The following is a 27,651-nucleotide window of genomic DNA, read 5'->3' as shown; positions in this document are numbered from 1 at the left end:
TTTCTGTATTAGCCGTGCGTTGGCCCACTTCTTTTACATCCCTGTGGAGGGAAGCCATGGAGGTTTGCCAGGATGTAATCAATTTTCTGGACAAATCTTCCAGTGCCTTCGTGAGATAGCTTTTATTGAGGGTCCCCTGTGGGTCTGGTAAATCCCCTCCGTGTTACAGGGTTTCTGTTCCCTCCATGCCGTCGCCATCTTTGTCTGAGGCCTGTTGTTCCATCTGGTCCGGCATCAGTTTTTGGTTGAAAAAATTGATTTTGTCTGCCTTGGTAGTAGACTTCTTCGTCTTGTGTTGAGACATTTTCAATAATTAGTCGTTCTCCGCTTTTTGTACGCCCGGATGGTTTCGGATTCTAAGCTCTGAAGCCGGAGCTGTGGTTTATGCGTCCACCATGCTCGGCAGCTAGCCACGCCCCCCATAGACGGTGGTTTTAAACATGACTCACATTCTTTATGCTTAACTTTTGTTGTTGATCCATAGCAGAGCCACAGTATTTAGGGGTTAACAGAGGTGGCGTAGCGTAGTGGTGTGTTTCTGATTTAACTATTGGCACATAAAGAACCATGGCGATGACTAGGAGTGTGTAGCACATAAAGAGTATGGGGTTAGGCATATCTGAAGTTTACATGCTATGTTTGTCTAGGGTTATTGTTGCAGGCACAACTATATATATTAGTCTAACATTTCACTGCTGTGTATAAATCAGCAAATGTGTTTAAAGCAGAGTTTTGCCATCACAGTTACAGTAGATTATAGATTTTAGTAGGTAGTAAAACATGGCATTGACATGCTTGTGGTTAGTGGTGAGCATGCTAGACTAATCAAGCATATTGTAAAACTGTTGCACTTAAGTTTATATTCATAGAGGAACATATATTAGTGGTAGGTTGTCAGACATGCAGGCTAGTTGGCATGGGAATGGTCAGTAGCAGGCTGTCTAGGGACACAACCAGTGGGTGTGAGAAGACATAGTGATATTGTGTAGAGATTAGGAATAGTTGCTTCGGTATGAGAAGGCATATTGATATCAAGCAGAAATTAGGAATAGTTGCGTCAAGCAAAACATTTGAGCTGTACTTAATGTGAGAGTCCCGTGGAGATTGTCCTTTTCAGCGTGGAAAGTTGTAGAGGGGATTAGTCCGAGAGAGTCAGTAGGGCAATATAACCGGGTGCACTGAGAGTCTGTGTTGACGCTTAGGAGCCGTCTCCGGTGCCTGGGGTAGGTGTCCAGGCCTCAGTTTGTAGAGACATCTGTGTTCAGCCGACGCCTGCTCTGCTGAGCCGCTGGCATTGTGTATGAGTCTCTTGGGTGCTGGGTGTACCTGTGCGGCAGGGTAGGTGCCCCCTCGGGGTTCTTCCTCCGATGGGTCGTGGCTGGGCTCTCTGTCTGTTCCGTCTGCCAGTAAGCGATCTCGTTGTATCCAGGTCCGGTGCCACCTGGTGGTGAGTGGGTCGATCAGGCTTGGTGGACTCACTCTGCTTTGTGCGTAGGTGCCCCTACACGCTCTTTAACCCTTAATAGGTTGAACATGGGGTGGATGGCAGCACTACAACAGTAGTTACAGTATTCATCAGGCCAACATTCTTTTGGGCTCAAGAATACTCATTAGAACTTTTTATACCTTTCTAACTGAAATCAGCAAGATGAATTAAAGAGCTAGTGAGCTCAGTTAGTGTGTTAGGTGAGTTTACACATTGGAGTGATTAAAGTAACTCTCCAGTTGTTTAGATATGCATATAGATTTGTGATAGAGCCCAGGTAACTCTTTGTGGTTTTTGATATTACCAATAACTTACCTCCCCTAGTGTTTTGCTTTTAATATTTATAAGATTCCAGAATGCAGAATTTGACACAGATTGAGTGAAATGATAAAATCTTCTTTATTTAGGACAAAACAATTTAATATCTATAATTACAAGTTATTAAGGATAATAAAGTATAATCTTTCTAATTAAAATAATTTTACAAGAATAAAGTAATACAATACTGATTATGCTATAGTAAAACTACATCCAGGTTACCACAATCATGGCTGGAAAGCTAAATTTTTCAGCCTTGGCCTAGGGTCTCAGGTTAATCGGGAAAGGTTTAGGGGCACACCCAGAACATGAAGTAGTGGTGCTGCTATAAATATCAAAAACTATACAAAATACAATTAAAGGAACAGCACACACCAGCACACACACAAAACCAAAAATTACAGTTTAAAATTTTACAAGGCTACTTAAATCACCTATCGTAGCAAGCAAGTATGAGGATTTAGTTACCTCATATGGGCCATATTGTGTTAAGCCCACCACTACATCACAGTGCCCCTATATCGTTGAGTCCTACACTAATTTCAACATGGGGGAGTTGCATGCTAACTTGCAATACTTACTTACAGCTTAAACTGCTTACAGAGATTCCTCAATTTATGCTTTCATGTGGAGTGCTCAGCTCAATAGGAATCTGGTCTGGATTCCAGTGATTTTTTTCTAAGCATTTAGCCAAACAAGGTATTAGAAAAGTAAGCAAAAACAACCTTGTGTGCTTAGAAAAAAAAATATGCCAAGGACCCATGGGGAAAAAAATAAATAAAGTGGAAGCTGTGAACAAAATGGTGATCAGTCATTAACCTATAAACCACTCTCCTAGTCAGCAGATGAACCTCCATTTTCCTCACCGTCTTTCCTTTAGTATTCAGTGAACCCATACAAGGATAGTGTCTTGTGACCCATATAAACTGAGGCCAGGCAATCCATACCAAATAGAGGTCCTGTTGGCAATGACAATAAGATTAGGCCATATTGATGATAGTAGACAATCATTAACATACCATGTCCACAATGTCCTTGCATGCGATATCACAGACAAAGTATTTTGTTTTGTTTTTTTGGTTTCTTAGAGTGGTGTTTCTTCTTGGAGAGGTGTTATGCCTGACAAATAGAACTAGGGTTCTGTTTGTCAGGATTATAGTTGATCCAGCACGCAGAAATGTGTCACACACTAAGGGTAACGTCTAACTGGACCTTAGAATGGCCGGACTTAAAGTACCTAAGAATAGTCAATATACTAGCCAAGGTCAGGTACACAGAATGGGACACAGTGATAAGGGAAAGCCAATATTCAAGGATACCAGACGGCAGGGAAGTCAAAACTAAGCCAAAGTCAATACCCAGAAACACACGATCAGGAACACACTCTCGGATAACCATCTAAAGGAAACCACGACAGGGCAATGAGGAAAAGTAAAAATGAGTTTAAATAAATCTCCTTCAGATCCGATTGGCCGTAACTGACTTTTTTACCCCAGGGGTCTCGGGGGTCGCGCGTGTATGACGCGAGCACCTGGAACGCATAGCGTGCATTCCAGCGTTCTGCGCATGCGCAGAACTACCTTTTTTTTCCCCCGCACTATTTCAATCTGAGTGATCTGAGGCTCTGTGATCATGCTGCATCTGCTGATGGCGACCTTGAGCGCACTGCTTAACGTCCTTTGGTTCAGTGCATTAAAGTTGGAGTTTTTTTTCTTTCTTTGGTTGCTTGAATTGTCTCATTGTCAGAAGGTAGGCTTTTTCTCCTTGTGATTTTAAAATTTTACTTGACATTTAGTTTTGCTTCTGAATTTTGATGGGATGTGGATTCGGGTCTTTTGACATTTCTTTTGATTCCCATTATAGTATGGATTTTCCCTCCGCCTCTGCAAGATCCCTCTCTAGAAAACATAGGTGAGCCAATAATTTTTGAACAGTTGGATTCACCCCCAAGAAAATCAAGGGATAAAACCAATAAATGCGTGAACTGTTTGACCTCTGCACCACAGGGAAGGAACCTCAACAGAGAATGCTTATTGGAAATAGCTGATGCTTCCTATAGGAGTTCCCAACAGGACGACCTTAAACTCTGAATTTCCCAAGCTATTGCTGAGGGCTTTAAGTCTACCACGGATAAAGGTGGTCCATGTAAGAGACGCAGAGCGGAACCTGAGTCTTCATGCTCTAAAGAAGACCCTGACATGTAGGAGGTCTTAGATGATGGTGAGAAGGAAGTTGAATATATCTCCAGGTCTCTTGACTCTAAGTCTATTGATAGGCTGATTACCCTTATCAGGGACACTCTTAGTCTCACCGAAGAGAAGTCGGAGTTGAGAGAGGCTGACAGGTTCTTTAAGAACCTAATAGGCCAACATTCCCAGTGCATTCTTCAATCAGGGACACGATCATTCAAGACTGGAACAAGCCGAAAAGTAAACCCACCTTAAAGAATAATTTCACAAGGATATATCTTTACTCTGCCATTGACTGCAAAGTATGGAACTCAGTCCCAAAAATAGATGTTGCCGTGATTCATATAGCTAAGAAAACTCTGCTCCCCATTGACTCCATGGCCTACCTTAGAGAACCTATGGGAAAACGTATGGATGGGGATCTCATAAAATCTTATCTAGCCCTAGGCTCTGCCCTCCATCCTGCGGTGGTTCTAACCACTTTCTCAAGGGCCTTAAGAGTATGGCTCGCAAATCTGGAGGAGGACATTGACCGTGGAGTCCGCAGGGAACATCTCCTGGAAAGTCTCTAGGACTACAGCCTTGCTACAGAATTCTGCTCAGAAGCCGCTTTCGACATCACTCAAATGATTGCTAAAAGTATGGCCCTGTCTGTGGACTCTAGAAGGCTTCATTCATGGGGAGCCGACTATGCCTCCAAGGCATCTTTGTGTGGCCTTCCATTCCAGGGGGACTTATTATTCGGTAAGATTCTGGAGGATGCCATACAAAAGGCTGCAGATGGCAAAAAAGCAAGAACGCAGAAAGACTCTTTCCTCTTCCTGGAAGACTAAACGCTTCAAGGATCGGTGCTTTCGGGACAGCAGAAGCTATAAACCAGAAAGGGAGTATTCTAGAAACTCCTCTTGGAAAAGCTTCTCCCATTCATCGACCAATAAGATTTCCAGAGGGAGAGGATCTAGAACCTCTGGGAAGAACTTCTGAAAGTCTTCAGGCCCGTTCGGGGATTGTGGGAGGAAGATTAAGGTTCTTCTACCCGGTGTGGGCCGCAAATATCAGACATCTGCGTCAATTCCATCATACAAGAAGGTTACAGGATAGAGTTCTCCTCTTACCGAAAATCCGTTCTCTTCAGGAATTCGAGGTTGTTGACGGTCATTAAATTAAGAGCCGTGAGGAAATGCATCTCTACTCTTCAGGAACAAAGGGTTATAGAAGAAGTTCCAAAAGAGGAAAGGTTCGAAGGAGTTTACTTCACAGTGTTCTTGGCTCCAAAACCCCAAGGAGAGGGGTGTCTAATCCTGACCTTAAAAGGAGTGAACTCCATGCTCGACGTGAGAATGTTCAAAATGGAATCCTTACAGACCATCTTGAAAAGCACTTAGACTTCTATAGACTTGAGGGACGCCTACTACCTAATCCCTATAAACTGCGATCATGTAAAATTTCTTAGATTCTGGGCCCTAGGAAGACACTTTAAATTCCAGGGACTCCCGTTCGGCCTCAGCTTGGCACGAAGAACATTCTCGTCACTATATTAGCCATCATAAGAGTAAGAGGTATCGAAATCTTCCATTACTTGGACGATATCCTCTTTGGATTTCGTTAATATTCAGGAAAGTGTATGTCTCTTAAGGTCAGTCTCCTCCAATAAAGATAAGAACACATTCTACCAGAGCTTTGTCGACTTCATGGGCTAATTGGGCAGAGGTTCCATACGATGATATTTGGAGAGCAGCCACCTGGTCTTCCCCGATGACGTTCATAAAACACTACAAACTGGATGTGGCCTCTCCTTCCACCTCCTTTTGGAAGAGTGTTCTGTCTACGGTTTCTTTATCCCACTGATATTAAATTTCTTTGCAGCATGAGTGTATGTATAGTGTCTTTTTCTCGGTTTCTTTATTCCCACCCTATATTTCTGTGAGCTTGGGTATTAACCATAAGTGATGCTGCCATGATTAGCCAGGAATAAAGAATATGTATGACAAACTTAACGTAATTTTATTTTCCTGGCTATTTTTCATGGCACGCATCAGGGTTCCCACCCATTCCTTTATTTTTTCAGCTTTATAATTGGACTGTGGTGTAAGGGGAGGAGGGACTATTTATACCCATCAGTCTAATTAATTTAATTCCTATCCTGTGACTGCTAAGGGAAGATAAACCCATAAGTGATGCTGCCATGAGAAATAGCCAGGAAAAGAAAATTACAGTAAGTTTGTCATAAATGTTCTCTATTTCCTCTTACTCATTTACTGTACCCACACACATTATATACATTTTTTTTTCTGTCATATGGTGGCAGTAACTTATGGGTTTTGCTCCTCCCTGTGGACAAGACCTTTAACAAGCTATTTTAAAAAGGATCCTCCCCTTTAGGTATAAATGCTGAGACCGCAAAACCTACCCCAGTCTTCTTTCTTGTCCCGATAGGGATGGACAGGACTTTCGTCGTCTGGTGAGGCACACGGGATGTTGTCTGGGGGATCCGGTCCGAGAGCTGCCCGGATGGTAAGCTGAGTGACCCATGCTCCAGTTTCTTGCCGTTACGGAGTAAACAGAGGTCTGTTTAATTTATGCCGAGAAGGTTTCCGGCAAAATGCTTCCGGGAGCAAGCGCACAGCGGTGGTGTTTGCGTTCCACCTAAGCTTCCGGGTGCGCAAAGACGCATGCGCAAACGGAAGCTTAAAGAAATACACACACAAAAAAAAAAAAAAAAAACCCGCGAAAATTTAAATTTAAAAGCTGTGCTGGTACCCACTGACAGCATGGATGCAGGTCAGAAGAGGTACGCCGTGTCACCTGCCCCCCCACACGGCTCAGAGGTATGTTGAGGTAAGATTAATGGAAAAAAATCTTTACTTTAAAATACTTTCTGAAGAAGAATCTATATTCTAAAGAGCCTCCGTTTGTTTTTACAGATATGTCTAGTCCACCTGAGATGGATGAGGAGAAGCTAACCCCCACGCCTAGAAAGGCTACGGTGAAGTCCAAACATATTGTTTGCAGCGAATGTGCAACTCCTCTCCCAGACGGGTCTAGGAAGAAAATATGCAGTCAGTGTACTGCAAACTCTTTGGAAAGAGATAAGCAAAAGGATATGCAATCTTTCCTATCCTGGTTCCAGGAGAATTTGTCCCAGACCTTGGACACGATTAAGGAATCTAAAAGGGTAGAAGCCCCCATTCTACAAAAGATCAATAAAAGAAAAATAATTTCTTCATCTGGATAATCTTCAGGAGAATGTTCTTCTTCTTTCGAATCAGAGGATTCAGGTTCCTCGTCGAGTGAACCAGTGGGGTTTCCCTCAGAGGCAATCCGTAAATTTATTAAAGAAGTAAATCTGACAATCCTACCTCAGGGATCAGAAAATCCTAAGAGAGGTTTTTCTGTGCAACAGAGCCTAGTTGATTTTATATTTAGGGAATAGAAAAACCCGGAAAAGCGTGCCTTTATTTCCAGACACTTTAAGGATATCTTCAGGCTGGCTAGCGACGTTATGTGGGAAGATCTCCCAAAAGTTGATGTTCAGGTGGCACAGATTGCCAAGAGAACCACTATCCCTATAGGGGAAACTGCAGCATTAAAAAATCCTATGGATAAGAGAGCCGAAACCTCGTGTAGGCGGGCTTATCAGACAGCCGGTTTCCAATGCAAAGCCTTACTGGCAGGGGCAGCAGTAGCCAGAGCAAATGAAGTTTGGCTAAATTTAGTACAGGAAAATTTATCGGCTGGCCATGTTGATGATCTTAGTCACATGTTTCAGAACATGCATTTGGCGAATGAATTCCTTTTGGATATGTCAGTAGAAGTGATGAAATTGGCCTCCAGGATCATGGGTTTGTCTTCGGTGGCAAGACGTGCCCTATGGTTGAGGTCTTGGTCGGCAGATACAGCGTCTAAGGCAGTCCTTTGTGAACTTCCTCTGGAAAAATCTAAATTATTCGGCGCTCCCTTAGAGGAAATCATAAGACAGATGTCAGAAACCAAGAAGGCACTTCCTCAAGATAGAAAATTCTCCTGGAGGCCAGGGTACAGAAATTACCAATCCAAGGGTAGGAGATCCTTTCAAGAGAGACCACATTTTTTTCAAAGAAAGGATAAAAGCCGAAAATTTGAACAGAGTAATGAGGTCAAAAGAACCTTCAGAGACAAAGGGAGACGTTTTTGACGCCAGAGGTGTGGGAGGACGGCTCCAATATTTTTTTCCGGTGTGGGAACAGACCACAAAGGATCCTTGGGTTCTAAAGATTATCCGAAAGGGGCACAAGATTATTTTTCTGGAAAAACCAAGATCAAGGTTTCTACTATCAACTTACCAGTCCGCAAAAAAATCTCGAGCTCTAGATTATCAGACCAGGCTGCTTCTACACAAAGGGGTTATAGAAAGAGTTCCACAAAAACTGGAATTTCGGGGAGTCTATTCAAGACTGTTTCTGGTTCCAAAACCGGACCACTCGTTTCGGCCCATTCTGGATTTGAAGAAGATAAATCAGTTTATCCCCTATCACAGATTCCGTATGGAATCAATCGCATCAATTTTTCCTCTATTACAAAGAGGCGACGTTATGGTAAAGATAGACTTAAAGGATGCGTATCTACATGTTCCGCTAGCCACCGCTTCAAGGAAATATCTAAGATTTGCAATAAGAAGAAGAAGTCACACCGTTCATTTCCAGTTCAGGGCCCTGCCATTCGGTCTGTCGTCCGCTCCAAGGATCTTTACAAAGATCCTGTCTCCTCTAACTGCTCATTTGAGGGAAAGGGGTATTTCAATTATCCCATATTTAGACGACTGGCTTCTAGTGGCACATACCGAAGTTCAACTGCACGAGGATCTGCAGGTCACTATAAAGTTTCTTCAGGACCATGGCTGGATCTTGAACCTAAAAAAGTCAGTTTGCGTTCCAACAAGACTAATAGAGTTTCTCGGTTTCAAGATCAATTCAGCCTCCATGTCAATTTTTCTTCCCAAACGGAAGAGGAAAAAGATCCGAAAAACGATTTCCAACCTCCAAAGGATGAAAAGTTGTTCCTTCAGAGAAGCCATGAGTGTGTTAGGGCTTCTTACGGCCACCTTCCCGGCAGTCAAATGGGCAAGATCAAAGGTCAGACCTTTACAGTGGAACATCCTGACTTCCTGGTCAAAAAAGGAGGAAGATCTAGATTGGTGGAAAACCTCAGAGTGCCTTTTAAAAGGTTTATCCTTTCTACCAAAGGTCTGGCTGATAGTCACCACAGACGCTTCAAACTCAGGTTGGGGAGCCCACTTAGGCTCCACCATGTTCCAAGGAAAATGGTCTTCCAGGGAAGCAGAGGAATCTACAAATTTCAAAGAATTATTGGCGGTTCTGTATGCTCTTCATCACCTCAGACCTTGGTTACTTCAAAGGGCGGTCAAGATACAGTCAGACAATCGCACGGTAGTCTCTTACATCAATCGACAGGGAGGAACCAGAGCAAGAAGGCTTTACAGTCTTTGTACAGAAGTTATGGAATGGGCGCAGAGAAATCTGGAAGACATCTCGGCGGTTTACATAAGAGGCAGCGACAATGTAATAGCCAACGATTTGAGCAGGGGAAAGTGGGACCAAAAGGAATGGTCTCTAAACCCAGACGTATTCAGAATCTTGACTGGGAAATTCGGAGTACCAGAAGTAGATTTGATGGCAAGAGAATCAAACAAGAAGGTTTACCACTTCGCCTCCCTATTCAGAACGGATCAACCCAGTTGGATAGACGCTCTATCAATAAGGTGGGATTTTCAGCTGGCTTACATCTTCCCACCTCTGCCCCTGATCCCAAAGGTCCTCCTCAAGATACGAACGGACAAGGCGAGGATATTGGCGATAATCCCTTATTGGCCAAACAGAGTCTGGTTTGCGGCCCTAAAGAAGATGACTATCAACTATTGGGAGCTTCCCATTTCAGTTCATCTCATGGTGAACAGGAACCTACCCTTGAAAGTACTAGAAATGTTCAGGTTGACGGCTTGGCTACTGCAAGGCTGATCCTTCGAAACAAGGGCTTGCAAGATGAGAGAATAACAGTCTTACTCCACGTCACTAGAAGATCAACTTCTAGGATATACTTTAGAATTTGGTCCAAGTTTCTTCACTGGTGTAGGGATCACCGGGTCCCGATATTACAACCATCAATAGATAACATTCTCCAGTTTTTGCAAGAAGGCTTTGACGCTGGCCTGGGAGTCTCAACTCTCAAGGTTCAAATATCAGCTTTGAATTTTTTTCTTCTTAAGGATTTGGCAGCCAATGTTTTCGTCAGAAGATTTTTTAGGTCCATCAGCCTCAAGAGACCTCCTAAACGATCGGTGTTTCCAACATGGGACTTAGCCCTAGTCCTTCAGGCACTTAGTACTAACCCGTTTGAACCTTTGGAGGAAGTTCCTTTAAAAATTTTATCTCTTAAGGTATTGTTTTTGGTAGCCATCACGTCAGCCAAAAGAGTGGGAGAACTTCACGCCCTATCCTCCTCAGATGAATTCACCATTTTTCAGGAGGACAAGGTGGTTTACCCGAGACCATCTTTTCTTCCTAAAGTTTTATCTTCAAAAAATGTGAATCAACCTATTATTTTACCTTCCTTTTTTAGTGTGCCCTCATCCCTTCAAGAACACAAATGGCAAAAGTTGGACGTCAGAAGAGCGTTATGTATATATTTAAACAGAACAAAGGAATTCAGAGTTTCGGATCACCTGTTTGTTAATTTTCAGGGTCACCTAAAGGGCAAGGTAGCTTCCCGTGGTACCTTGTCTCGTTGGCTTATTCAGGCTATCGATTTAGCATATTCTTCCTCAGGTCTTCAGTCTCCTGCTACAATCAAGGCCCATTCTACTCGAGCCATGGCTACCTCATGGGCAGAAAGAGCACTTGCATCTCCAGAAGTCATTTGCAAGGCGGCATGCTGGTCGTCTTTCAACACCTTTATCAAGCACTACCGGCTAGACATATTCTCTGCCTCTGAAGCTGCTTTTGGGCGTACGGTGTTACAAGCCGTCGTGGCATAGGTCCCGCCCAGAAGGATTCTTACTATATCCCATAAGTTACTGCCACCATATGACAGAAAAAACAGACATTTTTACTTACCGTAAATTCTTTTTTTCTTAACCCCTTAAGGACCACACTTCTGGAATAAAAGGGAATCGTGACGTGTCAGACATGTCATGTGTCCTTAAGGGGTTAATATGGTGGCAGTATTATTACCCTCCCTCTTTATTAAAGAATTTTTTGCATTGGATGTTTGCTTGGTCTGGTTTCTTTACTTGTTACGTACTGGGGTAGGTTTTGCGGTCTCAGCATTTATACCTAAAGGGGGAGGATACTTTTTAAAATAGCTTGTTAAAGGTCTTGTCCACAGGGAGGAGCAAAACCCATATGCCACCATATTAAGAAAAAAAGAATTTACGGTAAGTAAAAATTTCTGTTTTCGCCATTAAATGGTCTTTCTAATGATACCATTATTTTCATCATATCATATAATTTACTATGAAACAATTTAAAAAAACACACTTTTGCTAACTTTGACCCCCACTATCTGTTACACAGCCACAACCGCCAAAAACACCCGTGCTAAATAGTTTCAAAATTTTGTCCTTCGTTTAGAAATGCCCAATGTTAACATGTTCTTAGCTTTTTTTTCGAACGTTATAGGGCTATAAGTAGCACTTTGCTATTTCCAAACCAATTTTTTTAAAAATTAACGCAAGTTACATTGTAACACTGATATCTGTCAGGAATCCCTTCACATGTATATATTTTTAAAAAGACAACCTATGGTATTAAACTTGGGGTATTTTGACTCTTTTCATGCAACCATTTTACCACTAATCTATGCCAAATATAAAATAAAATAATTAGTGATTTTTTTTTTTTTTAAATACACATAGCAATTTAAGAACACCTGTACTGAGAACTTTAATGGTTACTGACAAAGAACACCCCAATATGTGTTTAGCAACATTTCCTGAGTACAGTGATACCACCCATGTACAGGTGTGTCGGGCTAAAATACCTTATTTGGAGGGGGTGCATTTCAGTTTTCCAACTTGGAATTTTCACATCTGGTCATCATGCACCCTTGCTCTATTTGGGACATTTTTGAAACCGGCCAATGTAATTTACCCCCATCAAACCGTATATTTTTGAAAAGTAGACACCCCAGGGTATTTCAAATGGTGGTATTTTAACACTTTCCATGCACTAATTCTACCACCAGTCTTTGTCAAACCTTTGGTTAGTCATTTTTTTTTTTTTTTTCCACACACATTGTCAAACTAACTTGATTGCGTTCTACGAAGAAGTAAGTAGAAGTATAGATCAGGGTGTTGCAGTGGATGTGATCTATTTGGATTTTGCCAAGGCATTTGATACAGTTCCACACAAAAGATTAGTGTTGAAACTCAAGGAAATCGGTCTCGATGAAAATGCTTGTTCTTGTGTAGAACATTGGCTTAAAAACAGAATACAAAGAGTTGTCGTTAATGGTAAATTTTCAAGCTGGACAGAGGTGGCAAGTGGTGTCCCTCAGGGGTCTGTTCTGGGACCCCTTCTATTTAACATTTTTATAAATGATCTTGAAGACCGCATTGAAAGTCATGTTTCAGTGTTTGCAGATGACACAAAACTTTGTAAAATAATACAATGTGAGCAAGATATTACTTTGCTGCAGAAGGATTTAGATAGACTGGAGGACTGGGCACTCAAATGGCAGATGAAATTTAATGTTGAAAAATGCAAAGTTATGCACTTCGGCGTAAAGAATACACAAGCAACGTATACCCTTAATGGAAGTGAATTAGGGATAACAACACACGAAAAGGACTTGGGAATTGTTATAGACAACAAACTATGCAACAATGTGCAATGTCAATCAGCAGTGGCCAAGGCCAGTAAGGTATTGTCATGCATGAAAAAGGGCATTCATTCTCGGGACGAGAATATCATTTTGCCTCTCTATAAATCACTGGTAAGACCACATATTGAATATGCTGTGCAATTTTGGGCACCTGTTCTAAAGAAGGATATCATGGCACTAGAAAAAGTGCAGAGGCGAGCTACAAAATTAATAAAAGGAATGAACATATCAGCTATGAAGAAAGGTTAACAAATTTAAACCTATTTAGTTTAGAAAAACGTCGCCTGAGAGGGGATATGATAACATTATACAAATATATTCGTGGCCAATACAAACCATTGTGTGGAAATCTATTCACAAACCGGACTTTACATAGGACACGAGGCCATGCGTTTAGACTGGAAGAAAGAAGATTTCGTCTAAGGCAAAGGAAAGGTTTTTTTACTGTAAGAACAATCGGGATGTGGAATTCTCTACCTGAAGAAGTGGTTTTATCAGAGTCCATACAGATGTTCAAACAGCTACTAGATGCATACTTGCAAAGACAGAATATTCAAGGATATAATCTTTCAATGAAGGGTAATAAATATGTGCTTGATTCAAGGATAAATCTGACTGCCATTCTGGGGTCAAGAAGGAATTTTTTGTCCTAGCTTGTTGCAAAATTGTGCTTCAAACTGGGTTTTTTTTTTTTTTGCCTTTTGGATCAACAGCAAAAAACAGGTGTGAGGAAGGCTGAACTTGATGGACGCAAGTCTCTTTTCAGCTATGTAACTATGTAACTATGTAACATTATACTTTAGGCATGGATTATCAGCTCCATTTAGGTGTTACTGCCAAAGAACATATGTGTTCAGCAACATCTCCTGAGTACAGTGATACCACCCTATGCATAGGTTTGTTGGGATGTTTGGGGGGTGCAATGCCAAACATTTGATGTGTTTTTCAAATTTGACATATCTTCTTTGCCTATCTTCTTTTTGGGGGCCTTTTTACATATCCCAATTTATTTTATTTCCATGAACGTGCATATATTTGAAAAGTTGACACCCCACGGTATTGTATATGGAGTGTTTTGATGCCTTTGATGCAACCGTTTTGAGTAAAACAAATTTGAGAAAATGTGTGGTGGTAATTTTAAAATATAATTTTTTTCACTCACATTTGTGAGTGATTTAGGGGAGCCTGTTGTTGGTTATTGCAAGTAAACACTCCAGGTTGTTTTCTGCAAGGCCTCCTGAGTACAACCATGCCCCCCATGCATAGGTTTGCCAGGATTTTGGGATGGTTCAGTTACAATTGTATGACTTGTCATTTGAGTTGAAATTGAGAGTATTTCTTCTGGTAGGCCTATCTTTAGCTTGGGGATTATCACGCACCCCAGTTTTATTTATTGCCTAGGTCGGCAAAAATCCTTGCACCGGCCCTGGCCGGGTGTCACGTGACTACCCGGCGCTCAGTCTGACACTGCGCCTGCCGGACGTCCAGAGGTCCCCCTGCTATGTCAGGTAAAAGGGGGGACAAAGGTAGAAAAATAATTGGAAGGGTTTAGGGGGGCTACTAATATGGATGGGGGAGGGGTAGGTAGAAAAATAATTGGAAAGGGTTAGGGGGCTACTAATAAGGATAGGGGGAGAGGGGTAGGTATGAAAATAATTTGAAGGGTTTAGGGGGGCTACTAATATGTATGGGAGGAAGGGGGAGGTAGAAAAATTATTGGAAGGGGTTAGGAGAGTACTAATATGAATGGAAGGGGTAGGGTGGGTTCTAATATGCATGGAAGGGTTTAAGGGGGGTACTAATATGCATGGAAGTGTTAGGGGGTACTAATATGCATGGAAGGGGTAGGGGTGGTTCTAATATTCATGGAAGGGGTAGGTGGGGTTCTAATATAAATGGAAGGGATAGAGACGGTTAGGAAATGTGGTCACCGTAAGTCAGGGGCAGTATTACACAATCTGTATATGTATAAAAAAATATAAAAAGTAATCTGCAAAGTACAAAATGTTTGTGTCATATGTCGTGCTAAAAATTAAACTAGGAATGTGCATATTTTTTTATTTTTTTAAAATAATTTTTAGAATAATGAAACAGACATTTTATTTCTTACATTTGTGATGATTCTTTTTTCCTCTATATATTCAAGGGGCACTATAGTCACCAGAACCACAACAGCTAAACGTAGTAGTTCTGGTGTCTATAGCATGTCTTTTCAGGCTTTTTAATGTAAGTACTGCCATTTCGTAAAAAGGCAGTATTTACATTACTGCTGAGGAATACCTCTAGTGGACACTCAGATGGCCACTAGAGGTGCTTCCTAGTCGAGACATGAATGCCGCCCAATGAAGTATCTGCGCATGTGCGGCAAAGCTGCGCATGTGCACCAGAGAGCAATGACGCTTCTGAATAGAAGCGTTTTATTGCTCCCTGCTCACACCCTCCTATTTCGTCATTTTGACGAAATAGGGGGCGCGGCATCAGGAGGATCCCGGCGCTGTATCCGGGTAAGTAAAACCCCTTCCCTGTAGTGACCCTTTAATGTTATTATTTAATCATTAATATAGCGAATGCAAATTCCGTAGCGCTGTACAATGGGATAAACAACTCCTAGTTTACGGAATAAGAATATACCCGGCGAGTAAAAATGCTATCCCCCCAGATTTTTTTGGGTTCCTACGCCCATGTACATGTGTACTTGTTTAGTACATAGCTCCCTAAATTGATATATTTAAATATTGCAATCCCACATAAGGATAACAAAAAGGGAGTTATTTACTAAACAACTAAAATGTCAAAATTAAGAAAAGAGCTTTTAAAGATATATTTCTTATGTACATTATCTATATCAGGGGGAGGCAACCATTGGCACTCCAGATGTTATGGATTACATCTCCCATAATGCTCTTACAGCCATAATGCTGGCAAAGCATCAAGGTAGATGTAGTTAGCAACCTTAGTAGTTAGCCTTGATCTACATAATAGATTTGATGTGCGGCCCAAGACAATTCCTCTGCACTCAATGCGGCACAGTGAAACCAAAAGGCTGGACACCCATGGTGTATAATCTACTGTAATGTTCTTTAGTGGCTAAATTAAAGTGATAGGATTGTGATTGCTGTCAGCAATGACACTACCATCAGTAACAGCATTGTACATTCTGGGATCTCACTGGTACCAGCATGTACTGGCTGCTTGAGAGTGATAGGGGGGTGATTGCTATCAGCGCGGTCAGATGCCAGATTTGTGTAGAAATTGTGTTGCTTTTTCAAAGCTTTAAAATTACAGAATATTGGCACTGGTTTTCAGCAATCTGCACCAAAAGCAACAAATAATCTGTGTAATCGAAAAATTATATTGTCCGATACCTAATGCTAAATATACCTCTTTACTGTATCAGTACTCTGACTTCCAGTGCTAAAGGATTTTTCATCTCTGATGATATTCATTTTCTAAAGCAAATTTAACACATAAATATAATTTTATTTTTTTAACGTGCCTTTAATTTTATTTACTTGTTCTATTATACTTGTGATTTGTATGTATTTATGTACTAAACTCTTACAAACCCACTATATGAGGTCATCTAAAAGGTAAATAAAAAGCTACTATGACCCAAAGGAGAATATAAATAGGGACTCTTAGATTCCTTCCCCCTTATCTACTGTTTCTTATTTTGTCTATTTTAGTTACAGTGTATCTGAGGCACAACTTAATAAAGCCTGATTACACACACATTGACTGATTTTAGTCTTGACCCCCCTTACCCACCCAACCCGTACACTTTTTGATACTTTATTTTATACTGTATAAAACATTTACCAGTTTTTGGAACCCAGTGTTCCGCCGTTGTGTAGTCGTCCTCTTCACTCCATAAGAGGATCACTGGCCCAGTCCCTTGTATAAATTGGTATAGTGCAAAGCAGATAATACATATAATATTCATTTATTTTTAGGAAATGCATTATCCATGTTAAGGGAAACTATGGTTGGAGAAAGTAAGGTGTGGATCAGTGCTTTGGACTTATGGCAAAATCTCCAGGAACCAGTACGGCACATGAATGATGTACAAAATGATCAAATAAAAGCATCAAAGAGGAAGTTGGAAAATGATTCAGCACTGTACACATCAAAACTTTGCAAGAAAGAACATGGTGCTGGTGAGGTCTGCATACTTGATGAACACACAAGCGACACATTTTTGACCCAGTCAGAAAACCAGTGTTTTTTTAACGATGAACAAACTAATAATATCCCCCCAAAAACACTGTTTTCTGCTAAAAGTATGTTTACTTTTCGAGTTTCATGCCGATGTACTGGAGCAATTGCAAAATTATTTACTGCACAGGTAATGGTTTCTTTCAGGGTTGCATGTTTTTATAGTGGTGGTTTTAATGCAGAGTTGTCTTAGAGCAAGCATGTCAAACTCAAAGGACAACACTGGCCAAATAAACAAGTTTTAAGTTTATGTGGGCTGCAAAAAAACGATAACTTCATAGAAACGTAGGTTTATTTTGAAAAGTACTGTATAAAAAAAGTTGCCTAACTGACACTGGACGAAGTAGGGCTTCAAAGTAAACAAAAGAGCAAATTTATTTTAAGGAGATATGTATTTGCATATAACCAATGTTTCCATTCAACAACCTTGACATTAAGAAAAGTTTGGTAATGGGACTGAAATGGTGAACGTTACAAATTACGTTATCTTGTTGATTTTGAAGTTCTATGAGTGTGTTCTTCACTTTGGCTGATATCATCAAACTTGATGATCTCAGCCAATCCAATGCTTTCCCATAGGAAAGCATTGGGTGACTATTGTTTATGTGTGGCAAAAGGCTGCACGACCAATCAGCATCTCCATGTGGAGCGTTCAGCGCCTCCATGCAGACCCAATCTAATACATTGCCCTCTCCCCCCATTCTAATACACTGCCCACAAATCCAATACACTGCCACCCCTCCCTCCAATCTAATACAGTGCCCCTTAATCAAATACACTGCCCCTCCTCCCTCCACTCTAATTGAATACACTGCTCTCCCTCCCCCAATTTAATACACTGCCCCACTCACTCTCCCCCAATTTAATACACTGCTTCCCTTCCTCCCCCAAATTAGTACACTGTCCTTCTTCCCTATTTTACCCAGATGGCCCCCTCCCTCCCCCAATTTAATACACTGGCCCCCTCCCTGAAATTAATACAAGTTAAGTTCCAGCCCGGCTCTTCTCTGCTCAAGCAGGCCAGATGCTCCTCTGGCACTACGTGCAGGAGGGAAAGGGGAGTGGCTGGCCTGCAGAAGCATGCGATCGGCCGTCGGAAGACCAGAATCAGACAGGAAATATCTTTGCAGCCACAGCACAAAGTAGCCCCAGGGCAGGTGGGCCGCAGGTTTAACATGCTTGTATTAGAGTCAAATTTATAACTAATTACAAAGCCAGCTGGTAAATGTAACCATTTCAATGTTTAGCTCCCTAATATTAATATATTTGTAGATTTTAAAAACTTTAGTGTAATAAATGAAAGTGAAAGAGGTGAATATTATATATTATTACTGACCCATGTTGCAGGAAAGCTGACTTATTTGTTTTTTAACTGCAAATTATTACAAGAACTTGGAATTCTAACGATCCAGTGGCATATATAAAGTGTTCACTACTTTCATATCCTACTCTTTATTTAGGTGTGACTATAACTTATTCTGTCATTCAAACTTATAAAAATGATAACTTTAATATAACAAACTCTTCTAATACTCTCTAATTAGACTCTGTTTCAAATAAATCCAAATCCTTAAAGGGATGCTGTAGGCACCGAGAGCACTTCAGCTAATTGAAGTAGTCTGGTTGCGAAGACCCTTTTGCACTTAGTGCTGCAATGTAAACATTGCAGTTCCAGAGAACTGCAATGTTTACAATCCAGCTCTAAGTCTGCCCTCTGTGGCTGTCTACCAGACAGCCTCTAAAGGGCTTCCGGAATCCAAACTGACTTTTGTTCCGTTATCTGACGCTGGAATTCCTCACGGACCTCCAGTGTCAGATTTCCCCATAGGAAAGCATTGAGGAGTGTAGGCGGAGCCTGACCAAGCGCCGAGGGACATCGATCCTGGATTCAGGTAAGGGAGCGGGGCACTCTGGGAGCCTATAGTGCCAGGAAAACGGGTTTGTTTTTCTGGCACTAGAGGATCCCTTTAAGCTACGAGAGAAAAAAAAAATAGCATTAACAAGGAGGGAAACTAAATGGGAGGGAGAATATTTGTGGAGTCTTTCCTAAAATCTAGATTTTTACTTTGTTAAAAACAACTCATTTTGTTTCTGCCGCATGATTGTTAAAAACTAACATATTGCTACATCTGTGACATGAGGATATATATATCCTCATATTACAGTTGTAATCAAAGTTATTCAACCCCCATTGAAAATCAGGTTTATTGTCAAAATGTACAGCGTTTCAGCTGTATGCAATGAACAAATCAAACAAAAGCAACTGAAATAGCTCAACAAAATGAATCCTTAAAGTGGTTTCCCCACAGTCAACTTAAATCACGACTCATAATGACTAAATAGGAGAATTAACTTACCCTGCACTGTGTCGAACCGTCATCCCTCTGTGCGATGTGAACATGCATGAAGGTGCTCCACGCTCTTGTGATGAAGCCGTATGCATGCGTTGCTATAGCGACACTGTATGTAAAAAAAAATAAAAGGGCAAAAATTAAGTGCCCCTAAAAGATTAATCAATAGCAAATAACATTATTTCCAGTTTCATTCAATTCAATTTATATCTGGTGTACGCACAGTAATGTATCTTTAAACTACAATAAATGTGTTTAGAAATCGTTCTGTTTAAATAAGATGCATTGTAACAGCTCTAAAGTACAATTTAGCTGCATAAATTATTAGTATGTCACCTAAAATTTCACGGAATAGCCCTTAACTTAAAATGTTGGGAGGTATGACATTTACCAGTCAGATGAAATACTGCCTACTGCAAAGTGACCACTGTTTTTTTTATGTACTTTAGGAGCTGGGGCGTGTTATTGGAAAAGCTCTTGTAAGACAGTTTGGTTGGAAACCTGATTTGCGGAAGCCAATTTTAGAGGTAGGAAATAAGGGAAAAATATCTTGGCTAGCAATTTTATGGGTATGGCATTGCACAATTGTTAACACTTATTTATTTTTGTTGCAAAATTCTAACCTTGAATAGTAGGTGCTCTACTTGTACTCTCAAGTCCTTTCTTTTCAATAAATGTTGCCTTCACCAATGGAATTGTTGCTACTTCTGTACTATCTGCTTCTGCAAAACAAATTATTGATATGCATATGCACTACTGTGAAAAAGTGCAGGTGTGAAAAATATTGTAACGTAAGAATGCTTTAAAAAATAGAAATGATCACAGATTATTTCAATCAATTTAACAAAATGCAAATCGATATGTGGTGTGACTGCCTTTGCCTTCAAAACAAAATATATTATTATAGATAAACTTGCACACAGTTTTGTATGAAATTTGTCAGGTTGTAACACATCTTGGTGAGCTAAACACGGTTCTTATGTGGATTAAGGTAGCCTCAGTTGCTTCTGTCTTTTCATGTAATATCAGACAGACTCGATGATGTTGATTTCTGGGCTCTGTGGGAGTTGTACCATAATTTCCATGACTCCTTGTTCTTCTTTACTCTGAAGATGGTACTTAATTACTTTGACTGTTTGTTTGGGGTTAGTTTTATGCTCAAGAATTAGTAAATCAGATCCGTCCCTGAGGGTACTGCATGATGGACAAGTGCCTGCCTGTACTACTGTACATTCATTGAGGAGACCATTAATTCTGACAAAATCCCCAATTCTACTAGCAGAACTGCAGACACAAACTTGCAAGGAACTTCCACTATGCTTTACTGAATTCTGTAGATACTCGTTCTTGTACTGCTCTTCAGCAAACTACCTTCTGCTAAAGACAAATATTTCAAATTGTGACTCATTACTCCAGAGCACCTGCTCCAATTTTTTTGCACCTCAGTTCCTGTGTTTTAAGGCCTTGTCTCCATGTCAAAGGTAGACCACTTCTGGCCAGATGTCTAAGGACAGTACATGGGTGTACCAGGATCCTGCTATTTTCTGCTAATACTTAGCTAATTGCACTGCTGGACATCTTCCAGTTATGAAGGAAAGAAAGCATGATGTATTTTTCATCTGCTGCACGAGGGTTCCTTGGCCGACCAATGTGTTAGTGGTCCTCAACAGTGCTTGTTTCTTAGTGTTTCTTTAGAAGAGCGTGGAGTGGGGGGGGGCGGGCCTGACCGCCGAGCAGAGTGGATGCCTGAAGGAACAGCTCCTGCTCTTACTGGCGATTAAAGCATCTAAATCACCGCACAATACCGAGTACACAACTCACGAGGGCCATCAACCCACTGGTGACACCCAGGCAAACCAACGGGTACCAAACATGCCAAACTTGCAGCGAGAAACGCTGGGGTACCTTATGCGGCCTACAAGCGTGGCCGGCGCAGAGGAGGCTGCCGCTTCTCCGACGTTGTCCACGACTGGACTCTCGACAATGGGCCCTCGTTCCCCCCCTTTTGGACCAGTGGGAGTCATCCCGGTCCCAGGGGAACACTCAAGTATCTTGCGGGCACAGAACAAGTGTGAGCTCGCCGCACCAAAGATGGCGGGGGTCACAGGCGGACCTACCCAAACGCTGAACACGCTCACACAGCTGGATGCCATCATTGCAGCCTTCTGGCTCTGCATCGAACAGAGACAGCGGGGTTCTCCACAAGTCCCACAACCTGTCTCACCAGCTGTGCCAAAACCACTTCTGATTCCGCCACCCCGGAGCCCTCTGTATCGCCAAAGGCACCAAAACTCTGCACGCGACACACCACAACTACAAAGGCGCCGGAGGCACCCACACCAGGACAAAAAAGCCAGAGGCAAACACGGCACACCAGTCAACCTCAGGCAGAGGCAAGAGAGGGAAAAAAAGATAATGACGCACCCGCAACCAAGTGCCTACTTACCTCGGCAGCCAAAGCGAGGCCTACAGCAGAAGACCAACCCGCCAGCAACACCAAAGGCCTCAAAATGGCGGCGAGGAGGAACGCTTCCACTGCCCCAACGACAGGCAAGCCAGGCGCCTGAAAACGCAACAGAGCATGTGAACACCCCAATCAGGAAAGCACTGCAAGAGGCCCACATAATGCAGATATTTCCCCAGCTGGGTAAAGGCTGAGGGGAAACCCAGCGGCAGGGAAGGCCCAGCAGAACTTGCTTACATCCCTACCCCACCAGAACGGACGCTTTCCAGTCCCCCTTGCAGCCTCCACAATCTAATCTCTGCAAGACCCAGCACAGGCTTGTGTACCCCTGTATGCCGGACACTTCTCTTCTCCTGTTATTAATTTGCTAATATCTACACCTCCATGAATATCTCACCCTATATACACATCAGACATCCACAATGCCTGCATGTTTCTCCTTTTCTTTAAGACTTAGCGCCCTTATAACAATGCCCTTCCAATCACATAATGCTGTGCTACACACACGGGTCATGTCACCTGACGGCCTTCCACATGCCACTCTCATGTTAATAAGCCTGTCAGCCTGGCACCATCTTGAGATACACAACCTTTATTACACTTTCGTATTATAAGCATGTAACATTAACCACATAGTAACGCCTGACTACTCACTTGCCTACCTAATCTCTTTCACTACCACTCACATGTCTGTTGTTTCCTATGAATGATCCCTCAGTCATGTTTTCACCCAGACGTATGTTAAAGCTTTTACTATACTGCGGTAGTATACAGCAACTCAATCCTAACTCACTTGCATGCTAAACTACAGTGCAGTAACTATTTACTAATGTTAAGCCTGTTATATCGACTTTGTTTATACTTAAAAAATGTGCACGTACTAATGCCACGAATAAGTCTGTATGCATATCTATATGAACGCTGTTGTGGCGTATGGAAATACCATGTACCTACCTGCACAATAAAAATATAAAATTAAAAAAAAAAAGAAGAAGAGCGTGGAGTGCACAACTAGAAACTTCTGCCTAGGAAAGATACAGTATAACTATATTGTGTCTTGTTGCTAAGCACAGTCTTGCCATGGTGTATGACTTTTGAAATTAAAAGGTCTTCAGCAACCTTCATTCTTAGCAGAGTTTGGCTGTCTCTCACCCAGGGCCGGACTGGGGATACAGAGCAGCCAAAAAATATATGCGATCCCCAAAGGTCATTGTGCTATGTAGTTGTGTGTGTGTGTGTGTGTGATAGATAGATATAGATATAGATATAGATATATATATATAGATATAGATATATATATATATATATATATATATATATATATATATAATTTGTTATTGGAATATTTCTTTTTCTAATTCAAAATATTAGTCCTTCCAGGGTAATTAAATTATACAGTAAAGAATACTCACACGCTCACTACAGACATGCTCACTGGTGCGCATACACTCTCCCTACAGACAAGCCCACTGACACACACATGCTCCCTACAGAAGAGCTCACTGCACACACATGCTCACCACAGACAGGCTCAGACCCACCCATGCTCCCTACAGACAAGCTCACTAACACACACACACACACACACACACACGATCCCTACAGACAAGCTCACTGTAACGGATCGACGGGCACCCCGACTGGGTACCTCCGTTGAAGGATGCTCCTAGAGCTTCCTGAGGACTCCAAGCACTGCAGCAGACACCACAACCACTGAACCGGAGAAGCATACGAATGCTCTCAAGCATATGAATGCTGTAAACAGCTGAACAGGAAAAGCATTCAATCAGCTTACACTCCTGGCAATCAGCATACAATCCAATTCCCTCAATAACGAGACGACACTTCGTTTTAAGATCAAAGCAGAACTGACTGTACTGGCACATACAGCCTCTTTTATTCCCAATCCACAAACATAGTACTGCCCACAGGGTTTTACAGAACAACCAATCAATACGTACAATACACATAGACACTCCCACACAAAATCCTCCCCTCTGCCTGTGATATGATTACTGAACACAATGGGTAATATAATTATCACAGACAGAGAAATACAGTTTTATAAAACATATCACAGGGACCCCAAAACATGCAATAACCGCATATAAATATAACCAGGGGATCTGGGTGAACCTCATATCCAAAATTCACCCAGATCCGTTCAGTAGTTTGGAAGATACAGTTTAATGCAGATTCCGCAGAACTTATACAGATTATATACAAAATAATTACTGTATAATGTGTCCCCTGTTGTATAGTTTAAAACTACTGCACAATGTTTTTGTGCACCAAATACCGGCGAGATGGCACCATGTAGAAAAGTCACAACAGTGTCTGTGAGTTAAAATGGCTGCCATCCATTGTTCTCACCATGTGCTTCATCCATTGTTCTCACCATGTGCCTCTGAAACATGAAATGGTGGCCACCCAGTAACTCCACAGTATGTCCCCAGATGGTTCCTAAAGGGCCAGTAGCAGCATAATACAATACAACATGCCCAAATCCTGTATTTAAAGGGTCAAATCTCCCAGGGGCCATAGTCAGCAGGCAGGAGGCGGGCAAACAGGCTTCTCCAATGCCGAGTGGCGAGGTTGGTTCCGCCACACTCACTGACACACATACAAGCTCACACACACAGAAGCTCCCTCACTAGCAGATGCGCACACACACAGAAGCTGACTTACTAGCAGATGTGTGCACACACACACTCATTAGCAGATGCACATACACACAAAGACATCCACACACTCACACAGGCAGGCAGTCTCACACGCACACACACTGACCTGCTTCTTACCTCCACATCCCTGCTGCACGCTAAGCTCTGCCCCACCGCAATATTGGGTTTTCCTTTTTTTTTTATAAACCCGGCAGGCCATGTGTGAGCTGTGTCAGCCGCCTGGGGCCCTGTGCGGCCACACAGTTCGCATATGGCCGGTCGGGATTACAGGAGCCTGATCAATGATGATTGGGGCTGTCAGCCCAGCCCCAGGTGCCGCGGCCCACCGGGAAATTTCCCGGTATCCCGGTGGGCCAGTCCGGCCCTGCTCTCACCCAGATTTATTCCCTTCCCTTCTCTGCTAAACTTTTACCCAGTCTCCATTCCTTCAAAAATAATTGCAAACTCACTTCTTCAGGAAAGTATATCAATTAAACTGTTGGCAAGTTTTCATCCCTTGACACCCTGACACCTCTCCTACAACTGTCAAAAATAACCTACTAAGCCCTCAGTGAATACTTTTCTAGCAACCTATTTAATTACCCCTACTTATACCCTTTGTGTCACTATACCCCACTCCCTCTAGCATGTAAGCTCATTGAGAAAGGCCCTCAACCCCTCTGTTCCTGTGCATCCACTTGTCTTGTTACAATTACGTGTCTGTTAGTCCACCCATTGGCGCTATATAAATAAAATAATAATAATATTAATTTGTATTTCAACCTACAAAATTAATTGATCATCAGCACCTATTTGGTTTATTTATTTAATCATGCACCTTACTATAGTTACTATAAAATCCTTGACTTTGTGGAAGTGTAGCAAGAAAAATTAATGCTGCTTCTTACTTTTGCTAAAAAAAAAAAAAAAAAAAGCCATTTAAAGTGAGCCATGCGGGATTCACTTCAACAAACAAAAGCTACTAAGTTATTAACTATATATTTATTGACTTTGGCAGCCATTATAAACTCACCTTATTCTCCAGCACTTGGTTGATCCATGGTTCTTACTATACTGTTATAACCTCCCTGTGGTCCTCTTTCGTGCCACCTTCTTCTGTGATTAACTTTGCTTAGGGACACTACTTCTAGCAAGGCTGTCCTCTCTGATGACGCAGACATACTGGCTTCACTACCTGCACATTGCCCTTAGTGCATCCCATACCCCACTAGAGTGAGAAACTCTTGGTTGTTGGAGTCACGAGGAGCAGAGAACCACCTTTGTATGGGTTATTTTGGTCTTCCAGTTACTCTGTTCTCTGCCATTTCACTGGCAACAGGTCTATTTCCAAGACATGATCAAAACGTGGAGAAGGGACAATGTTTTTAGAGAGGATTAAATCTATTGCATTTCTGCTAGCATCAGATAGCTAAAATGTAATGCTCTTTAATTCACAATAAATTAGGTTGTACTATGACAAATACACTATTAAATTACAGTTTAAGGAACAGTGCACACACAAAACCAAATTCAGTTTTACATTTTACAAAGAAGTCTCCTATCTTGGCAAACAAATATGGGGGTGTAGCCTTGTTCAATTTAAAACTGTATTTGTTTTTGTTTGTGCGTTGTTCCTTTAACTGTTTTTTGTATAAATTGTGGTCTTTACTGCAGCACCACTATTTAAAAATGCATGTTCTGGGTGTGCCCCCAATTACTATTTTTTTTGTGTAGATATACTTTTTTAAAGGGACACTGTAGGCACTAGAACCACTACTGCATAATGTAGTGGTTCATGTGCGAAGATATTTTATTGTTCAGTCTGCAGGGGAAAACTCTGTCTTTTCTGAGGAACGGCAGTGCTTATATTGCTGCTAAGCACCACCTCTCATGCAGGACCGATGCTTGTCATCGAATTAATGCATAAATGTGTCGAAACTCCTGTACTCTGACGAGTACCTCCACCCAGTCCGCTTCCTAGCAGCTTGTAGGGAGACCCTGGAACGCTTCAGCCCCAGTCACCAAAGCTTGACTGGGGTCCTTGTGGAGCTCTCCTTCCAGGCAGGTATCATCCCCTCTGCCTCATACACTGCAATCCTGCCTCCAAGGATCATCCCTTCTGCCTATTCCTCTGCAGCTTTCCTTCCAGGCAGGTATAGTCCCCTCTGCCTTTTCCGCCGCAGCCCTTCTTCTAGGCTGGTATCCACATCCGCCTGCAATGGTATAAATACACTTGTGGCTCTCAAGCCTCAAAATCTCCTTTGCTTTTTCCCAGGGCTAGAGGAATCCTGCAAAGATGGCCTAAGACTCTGTCACCAGGAATCCATACAGGATACAAGTACCAAAAGGGACTAATATACAAAACTTTATTTTACTTGGGACTAGCCCATATGATCATTACATAAACATTGCTGTGACAACACAATAAAACTACAAACAGTCAAATCATAGCAGGCAACATACATCAACTTATTATAACACAATGACCTATTTAAAAAGGGGTGGGGAAGACAATAATTAACAGAAAATATCTCTCCTGCCTGCAGAATTAGCAATATGTAAATCCACCCGAATATGCAAAATAACTAGCCTTGCTATTCAGTTAGTGCATATTGCTGTTGCTACCAACAGAAGGCACTACACAAGCTCCATAGCCAAAGCAACCTAGTTGGTAGCAATCCTCAGCAGTATAGGAGAGCAGGCAATACATTTAACCCCTTGAGGACCGATGACGATTCTGAACCATCATAACGGTCCTGAACCGTCATAACGGTCTTTGGGTACTTACCTGATTGCCGTCGGTCCCCCGGCAGCGATCAGCGTTTCACCCAGTCCAGGGAGACTGCCGTTTCACCCAGTCCAGACAGTCTCCCCGCGGCATGTCGCTCGATCACATGACTGCAATAGGTGCCTGTGTATCTGCCTGCAGGAGGACTGTCTGTGCTGACAGGCAGTCTCCCTGTCAGTGTAGAATCAGAAAATAAAGTTAAAAAAACTTTTGGTGTAAAAAAAATAATATATATGTGTATATATATATATATAATACACAATATCCAGCGCACTCTCCTATCTACTAAACAGCAACTTC

The 27,651-nt window shown here is 41.9% G+C and overlaps 1 protein-coding gene across 1 annotated transcript in view; it reads left to right on the top strand.

Annotated features, from left to right (window-relative positions):
• Nucleotides 1-27,651, top strand: part of THUMPD2 (THUMP domain containing 2) — an 80,442-nt gene that overhangs the window by 30,217 nt on the left and 22,574 nt on the right. The window contains exons 3-4 of the mRNA XM_063443638.1: nucleotides 16,824-17,215; nucleotides 19,886-19,963. Of these exons, the coding sequence (XP_063299708.1) occupies nucleotides 16,824-17,215; nucleotides 19,886-19,963 (470 nt within the window). The remainder of the gene's footprint in view (nucleotides 1-16,823; nucleotides 17,216-19,885; nucleotides 19,964-27,651) is intronic.

This window comes from Pelobates fuscus, chromosome 2 (assembly GCF_036172605.1).
Source record: "Pelobates fuscus isolate aPelFus1 chromosome 2, aPelFus1.pri, whole genome shotgun sequence".
Taxonomy (NCBI): Eukaryota; Metazoa; Chordata; class Amphibia; order Anura; family Pelobatidae; genus Pelobates; species Pelobates fuscus.
This window is presented reverse-complemented; position numbering and strand designations above follow the sequence as displayed.